Source organism: Staurois parvus, unplaced genomic scaffold (assembly GCF_062004578.1).
Source record: "Staurois parvus isolate SC_StPar_1 unplaced genomic scaffold, SC_StPar_1.0 ptg000086l, whole genome shotgun sequence".
NCBI lineage: Eukaryota > Metazoa > Chordata > Amphibia > Anura > Ranidae > Staurois > Staurois parvus.
Window position 1 is genome coordinate 3471667 of NW_028317882.1, and position 20051 is coordinate 3491717.

General features: G+C 38.9%; 1 protein-coding gene across 2 annotated transcripts in view; it reads right to left on the reverse strand.

The window, feature by feature from the left end:
• The window catches only part of EPHA5 (EPH receptor A5), a 439656-nt gene that overhangs the window by 307789 nt on the left and 111816 nt on the right, over nt 1-20051 (reverse strand). For both annotated transcript variants that reach the window (XM_089669983.1, XM_089669982.1), the window contains exon 3: nt 12818-13481. In XM_089669983.1, coding sequence (XP_089526109.1) covers nt 12818-13481 — 664 coding nt within the window. The remainder of the gene's footprint in view (nt 1-12817; nt 13482-20051) is intronic.

The following is a 20051-nucleotide window of genomic DNA, read 5'->3' on the forward strand; positions in this document are numbered from 1 at the left end:
CCCCTGACACAATGGGAGGCCCACAAATGTGTGATTAGGGGCCCTCTACTTTCTATGGCAGGGGCATGTAAGTGGGCTAAACAGGCTTCCACTTACGCCCTTTTAAAAAAGATACAAACTTTAGATCAGGCCCATAAGCTCCACACACGCACACTCTTAGCTGAGGAATGGACGGAAAGTAATATGTAAATACATTCTGGCCCAAAAGCTCTTTCAGGAACATAGCAACAAAAGTGGTTAGCCAGAGCCCTGCAGACTAAAAAAAGCTAATGCCACAATCAGTCTGCTTTGCACACCGCAGTGTCGATCTCTTCTCACTAATGAAGATATTGCCAATCACTTTGCTCAATACTATTCAAAGTTATATAACCTTCCCGCAAAACAACAACTACTGGATGACAAACGAACATGTTAGTCTATCATCGAAGACTTCTTGAAGTGCTATAGCCCAAAACCTACAGTTGCAAGAAAAAGTATGTGAACCCCTTGGGATTACGTGGAGTTTTGCATGAATTGGGCATAAAATGTGCTCTGAATGTCATCTAAGTCACAACAATAGAAGAACACAGTCTGCTGAACATAATACTACACAAACATTAGATGTTGCCATGGTTTAATTGCACATAACATGTAAACATTCACAGTGCAGGGAGGAATAAGTATGTGAGGCCCTAGCTTAATGACTTCTCCCAGAGCTAATTGGAGCCAGGAGTGAGCCAACCTTGACTCCAATCAGTGCGATGATATTGGATGTGTTGCTGCCAGCTGTCCTGCCCTTAAAAAACACACACCTGTTTTGGGTTTACTGGTTTCAAGAAGCACTGTCTGATGTGAACCATGCCGCGTAGAAAAGAGCTCTCAGAAGACCTACGATCAAGAATTGTTGACTTGCATGAAGCTGGAAAGGGTTACAAAAGTATCTCCAAAAGCGATGATGTTCATGTGTCCATGGTAAGACAGACTGTCTACAAATGGAGAAAGTTTAGCACTGTTGCTACTCTCCCTAGGCGTGGTCGTCCTGTAAAAATGACTGCAAGAGCACAGTGCAGAATGCTGCATGAGGTAAAGAAGAATCCCAGAGTGTCAGCTAAAGACCTACAGAAATCTCTGGCACATGCTAACATTTTTGTTGACACATCTACAATAAAGAAAACATTAAACAAGAATGGAGTACATGGGAGGACACCACGGAGGAAGCCATTGCTGTCCAAAAAGAATATTGCAGCACGTTTGAAGTTTGCAAAAGAGCACCTGGATGTTCCACAGCACTACTGGCAAAATATACTGTGGACAGATGAAACCAAGATTGAGTTGTTTGGGAAGAACACACAACACTATGTGTGGAGAAAAAAAGGCACAGCACACCAACATCAAAACCTCATCCCCACTGTAAAACATGGCGGAGGGAGCATCATGGTTTGGGGCTGCTTTGCTGCCTCAGGTCCTGGACGGATTGTTGTCATTGATGGGAAAATGAATTCCAGAGTTTATCAAGACATTTTGCAGGAAAACGTACGACCATCTGTCCGCCAACTGAAGCTCCGCAGAGGATGGGTGATGCAACAGGACAATGACCCAAAGCATACAAGTAATTCAACAAAACAATGGCTGCAACAGCACAGAATACGCCTTCTGGAGTGACCCAGTCAGTCCTGACCTCAACCCCATTGAAATGCTGTGGCATGACCTTAAGAGAGTGATTCACACCAGACATCCCAAGAATATTGCTACACTGAAACAGTTTTGTGAAGAGGAGTGGTCCAAAATGACTCCAGATCGTTGTGCAGGTCTGATCTGCAACTACAGGAAACGTTTGGTTGAGGTTATTGCTGCCAAAGGAGGGTCAACCAGTTATTAAGTCCAAAGGTTCACATACTTTTTCCTCCCTACACTGTGAATGTTTACATGTTATGTGCAATTAAACCATGGCAACATCTAATGTTTGTGTAGTATTATGTTCAGCAGACTGTGTTCTTCTATTGTTGTGACTTAGATGACGTTCAGAGCACATTTTATGCCCAATTCATGCAAAACTCCACGTAATCCCAAGGGGTTCACATACTTTTTCTTGCAACTGTATATCTAAACAACAAGCCTTTTCTATAGATGGGCCTCTGACACCAGAAGAATTCAAACTATCACTTAAGCAAATGAAACTGGGAAAAATCTCAGGTGTAGTTGGATTCTCCATGGCATATTATAGATCTTTCTCTGATCTTCTGACTCAACATTTTCTCCGTGCATTCAACCAGCTAGCGGGTCCCACAATTTCATATAATAACCTCCTAGAAGCCCATATTTCAGTCATTCCCAAATTGGGTAAAGACTCAGCCCTGGCTTCCAACTACCACCCTATATCATTACTTAACACAGATTTGAAGATCTTTGCCAAAATCCTAGCCAATTACCTTTTGCCACTACTCACAAATCTCATGCTAAAGGACCAGGTGGGATTCATTCCAGGAAGGTAGGCCAGAGACAATAGTTTAATAGCCCTGAATATCCACAACTGGCTCACTAAACACAACCAACCCTGCTTCTTTCTATCCCTAGATGCAGAGAAGGTGTTTGATAGGTTGGCCTGGGACTACCTTAAAGCTGTCCTATGCTCTTTGGGCCTGGGGACCCGGCTCACTCGCTTCATTGTGTCACTATATACTAATCCTATGGCAAAAGTTAGGGCCAACAGCCTCCTATCAAACACCTTCTCTATCAGAAACGGCACTAGGTAGGGATGCCCCCTATCCCCTTTACTATTTATATTAACCCTCAAACCTTTCCTACACTGCCTATGAGATATTCATGGAGTGACCATAGCAGACAAACATTATAAATTGGCTGCCATTGTGGATGATATCCTACTTTTCATTTCAGAACCTCTTGTGACTATTGCCAACCTTCTGAAAGATTTTTGCCTATTCCAGTACACTTTCAAATAAATTTCACTAAATCCCAAGCCATTAACATCACACTGTCTTCATCCCTAACATCACAATGTTGGCACAACTTCCCATTCCCCTGGAAACCTGAAGCAACTGCATACCTGGGAATCCAACTACCTTCCCGCTTCTCAGACTTATATTAAAAAAACTAGACCTTAAGAAGACCTTAAACATTAGAGTAAACCCCACTTCTCCTGGTTTGGTCAAACAGCAATTCTTAAATTGAATGTATTGCCATGCATTTTCTATATATTCCATGCCCATCAAATTACCGGCTTCCTTTTTTTTGTTCCATTAGAAAGGCAAGAACACGCTTTCTATGGAATGGAAACCACCCCAGAATTAGCTATACTCAACTTGCTACACCCAAATCTAAAGGGGGGATAGGCCTTCCTGACTTCCAATACTATTACTGGGCGTGTTATCTGTAACGTATAGTGGACTGGCATGTACAACTCCAAACCAAAGATTGGGACGGTCTGTTAAGTATATTTTCGAGATTGCCCATTCGTTGTGCCCCATGGATCCACCACTGCCAAACCACAGAAGATCTGAGAGATCATCCCTTTATTGGGTCAACCCTACAAGCCTTCAGAGAGACTTGCCACAAATTTGGATTCTCTACGATTTCCCAGATTTCCCTTCTGGAATGACTAGACACTTCTTAAGAGAACACCCTAAAATAACCCTAAGAACTCGCCGTTTTCTTCATGAGGGCACTCTTCTTTCACCTGACAGCATGCAAACACGGTGGCCTGACCTATAAGATAAATGCACGGGAATACATGCAAGTAGAACACTTCATTTCTTCTCTCCAATGTCTCACTGACCTATCTAAGTCCCTGTCACCCTTTGAAAAACTATGCTCCAAACCTAACCCTCAACAGCACATGATATCCTCTGTTCATACTATGCTATGGCCTAACACACCAACTGACTCAGGTTGGTGTCCCTGCAGGGCATGGACTCGTGACTGGAACTTGGACCTGCCCAAAGACCACTGGGCATGGATATTCCATCACATACACAAAGGATCCAGTAATATCTCCATTCAGGAAAACAATTAAAAAAATCTTATCTCGCTGGTACCAGACCATATCCCTTCTACACGAATTCAACGCAAATATTTTAGATCAATGCTGGCGATGCCATCAAGCATCTGGTACTCTATTTCATGTGTGGTGGGAATGCCCACTTAGCCAACCAATCTGGAAAGCAGTTCATGACCAGATAACCAAAATCACCACCTACTCATTGGATTTCATGACCGCTGAATTCCTCCTTCACCACTGTGCCCTTAACTCTAACTCCTACTTTAAATCCTGGCCATGTTGTTAGTAATTTCTGCCAAATTATGTATCCCTCTGGGGCAACTCCCAGGCCCCTTCCATTTGGAGCTCATCTCAGTTTCACATGACTCCCCCTCTAAATTCACTTCCACGTGGGCTTGCTGAACCCACTTTCAGTCCTCTGATGAATATCTCCAGACCACGGGTCTCTCCTCATCCAACTAGACCTAAGTTGACAAACATCCGAGTCTCATCTTCACCACAACCAATCTACTATGGTCATTCTAGACCCTGTTCCCCTTTTCTAGCACAAAAATCAACCAATTTTATAATGCTGTTACTACAGATTCAAACCTCAGTTACACACAGTTTTTTTCTCTTCTTTTTCCTTTCCCCTTCGCCCTTCCTCCCCCCCCCCCAGGACCCCAGGATCTCTTTCCTCCTGTGATCCTACCCTCTTAAGCGTACCGACCTCTTACCCCCCCCCCCCTTCATCTCCCTTCTGCACACATTCGATCCTAGTAGCAGTGTAAATGCGGATCGCATACACTCCCAAACCGACGACCTTCTCTGTCGTAGGGTTGATCTAAGCATTGCCAACTTACAACTTCTAGTAGTTCCCTAATGCCATAGGCTTCATTAGGTTGCATATTATAAACAAAAAATATCTGTTGATGAGCACATACTGCTCTATGCAAGATGCTACATTGGCCCTCCGTTAATTTATAAGTTGTTTACACCTTAACGTGGACATAGCTCCCGTATTTAACTGCCACCTATGAATGTTTGTCCTGTTCTCTCTTTGTTCTATGAATAGATGTAAATACGAAAATGTACAACCTGTGTTCTGAACACTTTCTCAAGTTTGTTTTGTACTATGTATTTCTTATTTACTTCAATAAACTTTTGCTTGGGGAAAAAAAAATATAAAATAAGATAAAACATCATTTACATCACTCATGAGCAAGAAAAAATGCTTTGTTAAATTTACATTGCAATGTGATTAGTCATTCAACATCAACACAGCTTCACATTGCTAAGTGAACATTTTGTATTTCTTAACCACTTGCCCTCCAGAGGATTTACCCCCCTTCCTGACCAGGCCATTTTTTGCAATACAGCGCTGTGTTACTTTAACTGACAATTGCGCAGTCATGCAACGCTGCACCCAAATGAAATTTGTACCCTTTTTCCCCACAAATGGATCATTCTTTCAGTGCTATTTTTTTACCTGTGCAGTTTTAATTTTTTGCACTATAAACAAAAAAAGACTGACAATTTTGAAAAAAAAAACAATATTTTGGGGTTTTTGCTATTAAATATGTCCAACAAAAAAATTTTAAAAATCTAACTTCGTCATAAATTTAGGCCAAAATGTATACTGATACATGGCTTTGCTAAAAAAAAAAATCCCAATATGTGTAAATTAATTGGTTATAGCGTCTTCAAATGTCGGTATATATACTGGTATTTTTATTTATTTTATTAACTAGTAATGGCGGCGATCAGCGACTTAATGCAGAACTGTGGAACTGCGGCGGGCATTCTGACACTAGAAAGGAACTGACTAACTGCCACTGACATCCCCAGTGACACTACTACAGTGATCAGTGCTAATAAAAATCACTGACACTGAACTAATGACACTGGACAAGAAGGGGCTAACATCTGGGGCAATCAAAGGCTTAACCATGTGCTGTGTTACTAAGTGTGCTGTGTGTGCTATGCAGAGCAATAAAAAGCAGCCTGTTCATGCTGACAAGGGAGAGATCTGTATTGTTTACATACAGACCTCTCCCCTGTCAGCTCTGCCAACGAGAATCGGCGGCCAGGACATGGTGATTCACATGCCGAGGAGCCAATAGCGGCGTGGGTAGGGAGCAAGCGTTTGTGCCCAACCCAGAAATACAAAATCACGTATATATATATATATATATGTGATTTTGTGCATCCCTGCTGCCCTGTAGCTGTATTTCTGCTATAGGGTGGTCAGGAAGCGGTTAATTAACCCCAACATGTCTACCAGTAATGCCAGTATTAATAACAGGAATATAACAGCTAAATCAGTAATACTATGAAGAAATGTACATCTTGTGTACAAGCCGCATACATGATCAAACATAGATTTCAGACGTAAAATTGTTAGAAATGACCATACATACTGTATCTGAATTATTGTCTTTCACAAAAGAGCAGAAAACAAAAAACTTTAGTAAATTAATCCCAATGCATTATGCGGCACAAAATACAGAAATCCACTCACACCAGTCTTTCTCCCTCTCTCTGTCATAAGAGCGTATATTATAATGTTCCAACCACAGTACTATAGAGAAGTATGATAATAACCCATTTAACCAGGCAACACTATTAGATGTAGTAAGAAGAGACCAGAGCAAAGAGACTCACACAAACAAGGGGAGCTCATATTGAACCTTCATGCAAAGAGTAATTTTTGTGAAACTTTAAACTCACCTCTGTCAAATTAGCAAGGGAATGATTCAAGAAACAGTTAGGCTAATATCACACTTGAGATCCCATGGCTGGTGAAAATGTGACGGGATCATTAAAATGTACAATGTAAATACTCCTTCATTCCCTCACTGATGAAAATGCTAAAAAAAATGTAAGTTACCAGCATGAGAGTAATGCCTGGCTCATGCGGCAAGCAGGGCAGAAAGATAAGTATTTCTCTGTCTTGCCTTGCATAGTTTTTGTGTTGTTGGTGAGTTGTCACCAATAGCAGGTTCACAAATCTGATAAGGTCCCAAATACGGACCAGTGACCAGTTAAACTGCAAGCACTTTGGACTTTTTAGTGCTGTTTGCCCATGTAGAGCAAAGTCTTCTAATTGCTGTGTTAAAGTCCATCTAAATCAGCCATTTTTATTCTCCTCAGAGTGAATGTAAAGGCAAGTTGATGTATTAAATATCCTAAAATAAATATAATTTACTTCTATTGCCTATTTAATGGTAAATGAAAAGGTGGGAAGAAATAAGGATACCTTTACATCATTTCCCTAAGCTCAACGGCTCAGCATCTAAGCAGCTATAATGACAACAAAGCAGTGAGTTCATTGCAAAAGGAGAAGTGCTTGCCACCCTGTGAAGGGAAGTTCCTGTCCAATAGTTTCATGGGCAGGATCAACAGGTATTTGCAAAATGTTCCAGAAGGTCAAGAGCTTGGTCTTGCTGGAATGAGCAACCAGCTTCATGCATTTGATTTATAGTTTGACCATAGTTCTACTTTAAGAGAGGACAACATTTTCAGTGATTCATACCAAAAATCAACACACAAAACAAAAGGTAACTACTCCCTGATTGACATTATTCAAATTGATCTGACTTTATATGACCTAGTCAAAAATCTAATCATTTGATATAACTGAGAATATAATTATTCCCTTTCTAATTGCACATTTCCATCTGATTATCATAGGAAGTGTTCCCACATCATGTTAGAATAACTCCTCTTTGTGAGACTCATCAAGCTAATTTCTATGATCTTTGATCCCTTCATGAAAAACATATGGCTAAGATATTTTGCCTATTACCACCAGAGGTTGAGAGGGTCAACTAAATCAGTAAAACAGAATATAAAGTATAACAAAATATGCATAGAAATTTTAGCACTGTGTCTTTGTGGCTCAGCAGGTTCCTAATATAATATACAGTAGTGTATGATCTTAAGCATTTTTCTAAATATACAGGAATTAATCAAAAGGAATTACTTGGTGTTTTATGAGGAGCCTTTCAAAGTCTACATCCAAGCCTGTGGTACAGTTATTACAAAGTGGCCTAAATAATTACATAATTTAAACATAACTTAACATATACATTCTCCTTAAATGTTCGATTTTTTTTACCCTCTTCCTGCCAGCCATATGCATATATGCGGCCTCTTGCTGGGCCTTAAAGCCGAGAGGCATATACAGTATACAGTGAAGGAAATAAGTATTTGATCCCCTGCTGATTTTGAATGTTTGCCCACTCACAAAGAAATGATCAGTCTAAAAATTGAATGGTAGGTGTATTGTAACACTGAGAGACAGAATAGCAACAAAAAATTTAAAAAAATGCATGTCTAACAAATTATGCACTGATTTGCATGTTCATGAGGGAAATAAGTATTTGATCCCCTTCTCAAAACATGACTTAGTACTTGGTGGCAAATCCCTTGTTGGCAATTACAGAGATCAGACATTTCCTGTAGTTGGCCACCAGGTTTGCACACATCTCAGGAGGGATACAGTGAGCAAACATTAAAAATCAGCAGGGGATCAAATACTTATTTCCTTCACTATATGTATACCAAAATGTAAACAATGCTGGGCCAAGAGAGAGTGCCCTGTGTGCTCCCCAGCAGGTAACAGAAAGCTACCGATCACTAATTGCAATCAGAAGCTTTTCAATCATGTGACCGACCATGGTGATAACCAATCACATGACCAAAATGCCCTCCTCCCAGTGTCTGAAACTTCTTAAAGGGCCAGAAGGCACAGGTGGGAAAGGGTTAAGGCATATGGAAACATGTCTTTGTTTTTATAGGATAGGATGGGGGTTGATGGGGTCCTGACCCCATTGTTTGTCTTGAGGAACAATGTTACCATGACAGAAAGTGAGGTAAAATAAAAAAAATGCTGTCACTTGTAAATTGTTGTCACTTGTCACAGGAAGTAGAGGGCATGATTTATAGTGTGGATACTGGTTCCCAGAGATTGAATTTCCAGACTGGCAGAGACTGGCAGAGATTGAATTTGAGCTCCAGTAAAGTGACTTTCCCTAGACTCAGATGAGGTCATAAGTCTGCTGCAGGCAGCTACTCAGACCACTACCCCTTTTTTACTGCCATAGTGAAGAACCCCATAATTATATTTACATGATAGGTTTAAGGAGGTAGGGATGAAAGCACATAACTTGCCTTACCAAATTATATGAGTGCTAAATACAAAGGTTCTAAATTCAAAAATGGATGCATGGAGAACTTTACTTTTGTGACTTAGTAAATGGAGGCCCAACAATTTGATATGAAGCCAAGTTGTTCACATTATTATTGGGGACAGCAATAAAACAAATGGAAACTGATACTGCTTCTAAGCAGCACCCAACATGTATCGAAAGTGGTGAACTCTCCAGCATATCTGACTTTATTGGTTCAACAAACTCAGCTTAATCAATTGATCCCTTCACTCAAAATAATCACCTAACAGATTTTCAAAAATTCAATCACCTCTAATCATTTCCTAATTACATAAATGATAACAGTGCCAGCAAGCCCAGCCATACGTTCTTCTGCAGGTTATTCATCACTATTTTTTATAAATAGGAACAGAAGGCACACATTTATAGGTGTTCTAAGGGTCATTAGTTCCTCTTAATTATAATCACCTCCATTAGTTTTCCTGCTCCAGTTTAATTATACACTGTCAAAAGTGCAAATTTTCCTTTGTAAGCCTTTTTAGTTTTTACCTTTTCTGTTAACATATTTGGCTGCATTTAAAATAATTTTCATTTTGACCTATAACTGCTAAGCCAGGGTGTTGAGGCTCATTTTAAATTGTGCAATTCATATTATTCACTCATACATATGTTTCTTTTGAAGCAGGTAATCCTTAAAAGGGAACATTCCTTTGAAAATGATTTTGGTTGCGGGTTGCTTACTATTATGCCAATCCAGTGTCTTTCATACTTTTAGTCTTGATGACAAAGAAAAAAGGATGCATCAAGTTAAGTCAGAACTTCTAATCCAAATAATTGCTTTGTATTAATACTCAAAATACATAAAGCCAAATTATCTGTGTGACAGCAGAGCAACTAGCACTTTTAGAGAACATTAATGTTAGTTCTGATAATTAGTTTTGTCTGTAATTGGATGTCTTCAGGAAGCGCATAACCTGCCTTGCTTCCTGAAGACGTCCAATTACAGACAAAACTGGTTCCCCAAAAAAAAGCAGTGTTCCCCAACCGATACATCACATTCCATCCCTGGACCCAAGCCAGCTTACGAACTCGGAGCAGCGGCAGCCATCTTAACCAAATGCACTGTATGTACCTGGTGCCGGTCCTTAGGCACATATACATGTGAGTGTGCTGTTATTGCTAGGTTTTATATAATTTAATAAAGTCAGCTGCTTTGCGCAATGAACCTCTTCCCTGATACTGTTTTTTTGAGTGACTGTGTATTACATGGGAAGGAATCGCATTCCTGGTACATATGAATGGTCAAGTTGGTGACAAGACACACAGTGGGTCCAACCAAAAAAACCGCAGTAATACCTATCTAGTAATAGAAGGTCCATCCATTGTGGTGAGTGCAAATCCATGTGGGGTCACCTGTAGCACCTAGAAGTGGTCACCTGTTTTTCCTGTTACTAATGGCACCAGCACCTGTTTAGCTATCTTTTGGTTTTCAAGCAACTACCATTTGAATGGGACTTACTGATACATTGGACATTACTTATATTTTCTAGTGTTGTTCATTTATTTAATTTCTTTTTTGCATTTTCACATGTGGCCAATTGTTTAATGATTTTGATTCACATTTTTTGGCAGCTTGGTCTCTATACACTTTCATAGGACTCACTAATGTGGAAATTAGATACATTTTGAAGACTGCAGCAGCCATAATCACATTCATCTGTGTTTCCTTATTTTTGGTTTCTTTTGGTTCTGTCTGTGGCACAGTTTTCATTGTTATTTGTGGCTGTTTTAAAGAATACTTAGTACCTAACTTTTTGGATTGTCTTTTCTGTTCTTGTTAGTGAAAGCTCATATGAGTGAGCTCCTTAAAATTGATTGATTTTGGTTTCTTGGTTCTGTGGTTGGCTTAAATGACTCCTGATCTCTCTTTCAAACTCTGTAAAGTCTGTCACATTAAAGGACAGGTTCTACTAAATAAAAGCACTTTTGGTACCACACTAACCTCTAACAAAACAAATTTAAATATTAGTGCCATGATACAAGACAACAGGAATAGTGTACATATCACCCAGCCATATTGTAAAGAGCATAGGCTGAAATATATAATCAAAATGTAGGTGACTTTAATCAGTTTGTGATTTTGAAAGTCATTTTCTGTTTAAGTTAGTCAGTTTGGAGTGCAATTAGGCTTTTCACATCGACAGCACTGTTAATGATAGATTTTTTTTTAATTACATCATGGATGCATTATGTAATTCCATATCATGTTGTGCTTTCCATCTGCTAAAGTATTCAGCCGTTTCTTACAATTGGTAATATTGTTGGATTACATTTTTTATTTTTTTTTGCTGATGCTGCTCGGGTCATTGCTAAACTGGAACTCTTTATTTTTATAATCCAGTTCCCTGAGTTAATAAAGCAGATCACTTCTTTATTATTATACTAAATGCCAAGAAAAAAGTAAGAAGAGAACCGTATTAAAAATATAACCGATGTATAATTTTCCATTCTAAGCGGAAGCATGCCTGATCAAGTTTCAATTAAAATATTTTCACGAAAGTACTCCAACCCACTGTGTTGATATAACCTTTACTTTTGGCATTCATTTGTGAAACTGCAGTCAAAGATTAAAAACTGAGGAAAATTATGCAAAACATGCACTAGGAAGCCTGCAGTGAATATGTTCCTATGCATAACAAGTATCAACATTATTCTAAAAAAATAAAAAAGGACTGAGAAAACATGAATAACATACATAATACTTCTAATCCACATCACTTAAGCATGTCACCACTTTTGTATACAAATTAAAATGTATTAATAGAAGCAATTTGAAATTATCAACTGTCATCACATGCTGTATAATTTGGGGGTTATTTACTAAAACTGGAAATCTGGTGCACCTCTGTATAGAATCCAATTAGCTTTCAGGTTTTATTGTCAAAGTTTAATTGAACAAGCTTATGTTAGAAGCTGATTGGTTACTATGCACAGCTGCATCATATTCTGCGTGTTCCCGTTCTTAGTAAATCTCCCTTTATGCATTAATGTTAACAAATACTTATTTGTCTGTTATGATCAATCAGTTATGATCAACATGAATATAATTTATGTCAAGGTGTACATATGTATAGCTAATATTTACCTTGTCTTTAAATTTGCTCACAGACCTAAATTCAATTATGACATAATTTTAGTAGCTTTTTTGATAGCAATTAATAGTTTGGTTGTAGTAAATATGATTATTTTAAAAAATATATATAATAGCACCTTGAATCAAATTCATATGAATGCTATTCAGGCTAAAATGCAATATAAGGTGATCAGAAAGTACAAAAGAGAATGTGAATTTTCAGATAGCAGTGTTCTCTTTGAATACCCAATCAGTCCAAGGAGAATTTAAAAATCTGGGTTTCCCTTGAGTGTTTGGGTAATTTGTAAGAATGTGGCTTCACGGTTTTCATTTTTCAAAGTGGACATTCATTTTTCTTTTTTGCAAATCAACCCTAATGACTACAAAAATGTTAATGTCTTGCACTAAGCAAGAATAAATCACTTCGTGTGTATTTTTACTCTTTTTGGTTAATGTTAAATTGAGTAAATTAGGTTAATTAAAATATCATGTAATATAATGTTCCTATCATTTAATTTTCATAGTCCAAAAAATTACCTTGACAGGTATTGTTCTTTTCTTCATAACCTTCTTGACACATACACTTTCCTATTGGAACAAGCCATTCCCCCTCTGCACTGCAGTGCATTTTGGGAGCCTCCTCAGTCACGGAATTGTTGACACATGTTCCCGATACTTCCAAAAGTTGCGAAGAATCTGCTCCAGTGATTGTGTCTTGGAAAATTGCTAAATTTCGTACCACTGATGGACACTTCTTGTAGTATACACGAACAGAAACCAGAGCAATACACGCTCCCACATCTTGGAAGGCAAGGTAAAAACCTTTCTTGGTGAGTGGTCCCACATCTCTGATCTCAGTGTTTAGCTTCATCACTCTGTCCCCCAAGTCCAGCTCGGTAAAGCTTTCATCAGCTGCAATAGTATCGATCTTGATGTATTGGTTTTCTCTAATGTTCCTACTATCTTCTTCACTTGATTCAAAATAATATACATTAAACGTTTCTTTGCAAGTGCCAAGTCCCCCTGGAAGACTGTTGCAATCCCGTAGTGTAAATTTGAGCTCAATAAAGATTCTTGAAGCCCCTTCATTGGATATCCAATTAGTCAAGAGCCAATTGTTTTGATTCTGTTCCATCACTTTACACACTTGATATGTATGTATTGGAGCATAGTTCTCATCAACTTCACCAATTTCTTCCCACTGTACAGCAAAAGAAAAATATATATTTATTCTTACAATGTATACATACAATATACCTATATCTACTGTATATACAAATCTAACCACAACATATGCATGTATGTCTTTGCCAACTATTTGATTTTGTCAAGCCAAATAAAGTAAATGTATAACCCAAACATTTTTTCAGCTGTGAACACAGCAAGAAAGTGTTAGATCACCTGTTATATATTTATTGTGGGCTGCAAACCCAATGAGGAAATTCACTATCTTTATTTGTCCTGGTGACGATTGTCACTAAGACGGAAAGTGATAGAAAATACAGAATTATACAGTTGTCACCAAAACAAGAAATGAAGGTTAATTTTTCAATGAGGACACTTGTTTCAGAGACACTGATCTAAGAACTATATTCTCACCTTGGAGAGATTTCTTCTCACTTTCTTTTATGTATCCAGAACAGGAAGTAAAGAAAATCTTCCCATCAAGAAACAAAGTAGTAAAAATAATCTTACAAATGGTAATGTATTTGCGCTTAGTGAAATAGTAAAGGTACAGCAACCAAAGTGGTTTGAATACTAAACCTTACATTATAAATCTAACATATGGTGAGCAGTACTGACTGGCATATTCAAGGCTTTGGATATCTTTATATGTCCTTCTCCATCTTTATAAAGTATCTTTCTATATCCTTTTCCATCTTTATAACGTTTTATTACCTTGTTATGCAGGTCTTTTGACAGTTCTTTTCTACTTCACATGGCTAAGTATCTAGCCTGAATATCTAGAGCTAACAAACTCACTGACTAGTTATACATTAACTTACGACACTAATTGCAATTTAAAAAGTCACAGATGTGGGAAATTAACCTTTAATTGCCATTTTAACCTGTGTGTGTCACCTTGTGTGTCTGTACCAAGGCCAAACATTCCAGGGAATGTAAACTTTTGATCTATAAATAAAAGACAGTGTTTTGGCATGATGGCAGTCATATTTTCAATATAATTAGAAATCAACCACCTCCTATCCTACTATAATTACCCTATAACACAAACAACACCTTCCCCTGAAGGTGTACCAAACTATATATATGACAGTGTTATTAACAGATGTTCCAAAGCAAATTATAATCATATAGATACCCAATTATTGTAAAATAAATCCACTACCAATATAAAGTCCACTCTGATTTTTATGTAAATACGCAAAATGTCCCATCAATAACTCCAACGGTGTTCAAAATTAGTCCACCTCAAAAAAAAGAAAACTCATATAGTGCATTAACCTTTATCAAATAAACTTTATCTATGCTTCCTCCAGTGAAAATAAGTAAAAGTTGTGAAAAAACGTGAACCACACGTGATCAGTGAAAAACCACTTCAATGTGCATAACACTATTTCAGTGCCACATCACAGAAAACTCCAATATAAAAGGGTGTATCCACTTCTAAAAGCAGTGAGGATACCCTTACCAACTTCCCAATATAATGGGCTTTGTAGTCATCCAGGAAATTCACAGGCTGATCCACTCAGGAACCTCTGCTGTATCACGCAGCCACCCCACTCTCTGGATTCCTTAGACACTTCCAGTGTCACCAAAAAAACACAGGACATAGTGTGATACCGCCAATAAAATAAGTAACATACACTTTATTAAAACTGCTCACATTGCCAAAGCTTTTTAACCGCATTAGAGGGAGTACAGAAGGTATAGGAATCTCACGGTCATCCAGGGAGACACGTCCCATTGCTCCTGCTCGATCTCTCCCTTATCAGAAATGGCCGCCAGGTAACTTCTGGTTTCCGGGAAAACGTCTCGACGTCACTCCACCTTGACGCGTTTCGTCATCGACTTAGTCATAAGGGGTGACTAAGTCATTTACATAAAAATCAGAGTGGACTTTATATTGGTAGTGGATTTATTTTACAATAATTGGGTATCTATATGATTATAATTTGCTTTGGAACATCTGTTAATAACACTGTCATATATATATTTTCAATATAAATGCCAAAATTTCATGAGTTCTGCTAAGAAATGCAAATGTTTGAGCACAGCTGTATATTCTGTAAAAAAGCCATTCAGCCCATATGTGACCATGATTCCTCTACCACAGATATTCAGTCTCTTGCTCAATGGAAAAGAGATCATTTTGGAGCATCATACCCCTGACGACACTGATTGGTGGAGAAACATGTTGGGTAGGGCCAAGCTGGTGACGTCACACGCATGCCGATATCGGTGTCTCAGGGTCTTTTCTGATATCCTCTGATCTTGGAAGTACATGTCTGATTTTAATAAAAGTGAGTTTTATACCTTACAACATTATTGTGGCTCTCTTGGCTTCTCTTTGGAGGGACACTGCTATATTGTGGTTGTATAGGATTTTTCCTGTTACTTGTGTTAGACTGCATTCACACTTAGGCCTTTCAAATCACAGGCGGAATTGCTGTGATTCTGCCCGTGTTTTGAAAATGCGCTGTGAAAATGTGAACGCGTGCATTCGTGTGTTCAGGTGCCATTAACTTCAATGGCACCTGAAAATGTGGGGCGTTTTTCCCGCAATCGTGGCACATATTTCCACATGACAAATGCACTGCAATTACGCAAATAAAATTGTAAGACGTGCGATGGCCAAAAAAGGCTCTGAAATCTTTTTTGAGCATCGCACACCCTGCAATTTTTACACAATCGCAGCACATTTGTCACGCAGAAAAATGTGCCATGTTTTTAGGTGCCATTGAAATGAATGGCATCTGAACACGCAAATGCGTTTTCATATTTTCATAGCATATTTTGCACTGTCAAAACATAAACTTTCCAAAACAAGAAAAAAAATAGACCACACACCCAGTTGGCTACTACTAATATATTTATTACAAAAAGACATGAAGTAAAAGCATCACAAATCAATGACCCAAAAGCCCTCCCCACCCCAGAGACCCCCCAGATCCCCTAAATGGATTGATACACCCCCTACCTATACCCCAAAACCTCCCTGTGAAACCCCACCCACCAAAAGGTAGCCCCACCCAAAAACTGCCTCCTGTAAAGGGACACCCACCCGCACCCCTCCAAACCCAGATGGGAGAAGCTGAATAACTAAACCACCTCTAAATCCCCCCTGATGTAACACACTCCCAAAGCTGCACAAATGCGACTAGACGTGCTGGCAGTCTATAAGCATCCTAAATGAGCTAAGTAGACCATATAATTTGGAGCCTGAAATAAAGACACCTGTGAATAAATGGCACATAACAGTCCATGGAGCACACAGAAGAGTCCTAAACCGGTTAATGCTGAAAGCCAGTAATGATCTATAGACATAAATAACTGTATGGCTGGAGGCACTGTGATTCCATGGTCCCAGATGGATGGATGAGCTAGATGTATGGCAAACTGAAACGCACACAATAATGCAAATTATGTAGTCAGTGGATCATGACCACTGCTAGATGTAGATGATTCCAGTCTGGTAATATAGTAGCAAAACCGACAGTCCAAAGTAGTATATATAAACCAAATGTCCAGCAGTGTTAACTCTGATAGCAGCAATGCCAAGTGTGTAATGTAGGAGTTGGAGCTGATTTGCAGGTGATAAAGCTGGTATCGGTACCAATAGAGCAACCTCAAACTGTGTCTCCAGTCCAGCCTGCATTGATCATATAAGCAGCTGATTGACCAAAAAAGCTACACAGGGTCGCCAGTACTCACTGTTTGCAGTCCAAAGTCCGGTAACCAGCCTGTCAGCACCCAGCATATTCCATTAGCCAACTATACAGGTTGCTGGTGACCCAAAGCTGTCCATGACAATATACTGCTCACCGTGACCCAATAAAGTGCACAATTAGTTATCCTTAAATATATAAATGATTACCATAGCTGTTAATAAATACAAAGCACTCACAAATGTATAGAATTGTAACTGCAAGGTTGTAGGCTAGAAATGCATGCTAAAATAATATACAAAGTGTAATCATCTGCAGCAACCAAAGGTTTTATTGTAGTCACATCAGACTGGTTGATGTGGTTGACTAGAAAATTACTGCACTTTGCACATCATAATTTCTTTTTATGCTGCTTTAAAGAATAAGCCCAACAAGATAATTTTAGTACATATTTGTACTGCATTCTGATATACAAATGATTACTGCTATTGGTTAAACAAAACCACTGAATTTTGAGCATTTCAAAGGAGCATTGAACATGAAATTAATATCTAATGTTAAACGTTGGGCTGTAGAGCATTCGTGAGAAGTACCTCTGTCTCTTGTGACTATGGTTATTTTCAAGCTATGGAAACGCATATTTAACAGTGTCAAGGCATAGCACAGTGTTGGACAGGTGGGCATTATAGCAGACTGCTAAGAGCAATTAATCTTCACAGTGGGATTCTAACATTCTTGAAAAGATTCCATCAAAAATAAAATCTATATACCTTTAAACATGAGAATGATTTTAACATCAACAGGGAACAAAATGGGAAATTCTATTCTGCAAACCAAGCACAGAAATTTATTTTAAATTTGACTTCAAAACATCATGAAACATGTGAATACAATCATAATGAGCAGTTTGTACCTACTGACTTTTATTTTACTCTGTGTTTTTTCAATGATGTAGAAAGGGTATAACATTTTATACCTTAACTTTTAGGATCTTTCCAATAATTCAGTAATTTTAGGAGAAACCTTGTTTTTACTTTTTCATTGACTCAATATTGAGTTGTTGGAATGAACATAGATTTACTACAATAATACCTTCTGCAATTTGTGGCCATTAAACAAGTAAATTCACACCAATGAGCATGCAGAGAAAAGCGGAGGATGCAAACACCACAAAAATATTCCTTTACATCAAGAAAGTATGAACAATATATACATTATAAAAATGAACTAGATCAAGAAAAGGATAAAATAAATATATTTAAAAAAGACAAACCTTATAGAATATTTTGTGATTTGCTCAAGGCAGAGTTTACTGGATAGCCTCGAATGGGGAATTAATGGGACAGAAAACTGAAAGCTACTAACTGGAAAAGTAAAAAAATATATGGGGATGTGTGCTGAGCAGAGACTGTGGGCAGAGGCTGTGATGGTGCAGGGTCGAGGTAGTTGGTGGAGTCAGGGAAATGTACCATATGGATCAATGATCAGTTAATAAAACAGAGACATTGAGGGAAATATGTGGTAGTGAAACACCAGAAGGAAGGAAAAAAAAAGTGGAATGAGATGGCAAGGTGACCAGGATGGGATAACTGGTGCATTGAGAAAGCAATTGAGGGTGTGCAACAATGGTTGTAGCCAGGAAGTAAGGAGCTAGAACAGAATTTTGCTAAGAGATACAAGTGAATGATGGTATCTGGACTGGTGAAATAATCAGTGTTGAACAGAAGGAAGATGAGACAGGTAGGGAAACAAAATATGTGGGGTTAAGTGAGTGTCCTGTGAGCTGGGAAACAAACACAGCAGAGGTGGAGTGTTTGTGTAAAAGAAAGAGAAGAGTGGAAAATCAGATAATATGAAGTATAGCACGAAGTTAAAATTGTTAATGAGCATTAGCCGAGGAACATGGGGTGGAAACAGTCCGGAATGCCAGCATAATCTGACCAACACGAGGGCAGCTGACTGAATCTTTGATTGATGTTAGCGCCTAAAAATGTAAATGTATAAACCGATAGGAAGGTGGGGTTAGTCACGGAGAAGGAAGGTGCTCTAAAGGAAAATTAACCACTAGCCTACAGGGCACCTATACCCCCTTCCTGCCCAGCCCAGCTTTCAGCACTGTCACACTTTGAATGACAATTACGCGGTCATGCAACACTGTACCCATATGAAATTTTTATCATTTTTTTGAGACAGATAGAGCTTTCGTTTGGTTGTATTCAATCACCTCTGGGTTTTTTATTTTTTGCTAAACTAACCAAAAACAACTGAAAATTTTGAAAAAAACAAGTTTTTTCTTAGTTTTTGTAAATAAGTGATTTTTCCCCTTCACTGATGTGTGCTAATGAGACTGTAGTGATGGGCACTGATAAGTGGTACTGATGGGCACTGATGTGGAGGCACTAGTAGGTGCCACTGATAGGCATTGACAGGCATCACTGATGGGCACTGAAAGGCAGCACTCATATATGGCACTGATAGGCAGCAATGATAGGTGGCACTGATAGAAGGCACTGACTGGCACTGATAGGCAGCACTGACTGGCACTCTTAGGTGGCATTGACTGGCTTTGTTAGGCGGCACTGATGCACACTGATAGGCAGCACTGACTGGCACTGATTGGCAGCACTGATAGGTGGCACTGACTGGCATTGATAGGTGGTACTGACTGGCACTGATAGGTGACACTGAAATGCAGCTCAGATGGGCACTGATATGTGGCATTCATGTACACTAGTAGGCACTGATATGTGGCATTGATGGGCACTGCACTGGCAGCTGGCATTAAAGAGCACTGACAGTTGGCATTGATTAGCACTGACAGGTGGCACTGCTGGGGCCACACTGATCATGCAGAGCACACTGATCATCAGTGCCCTGATGATCAGTGCCCATGTCCCCTCCGAGGAATGCAGATTATCGGC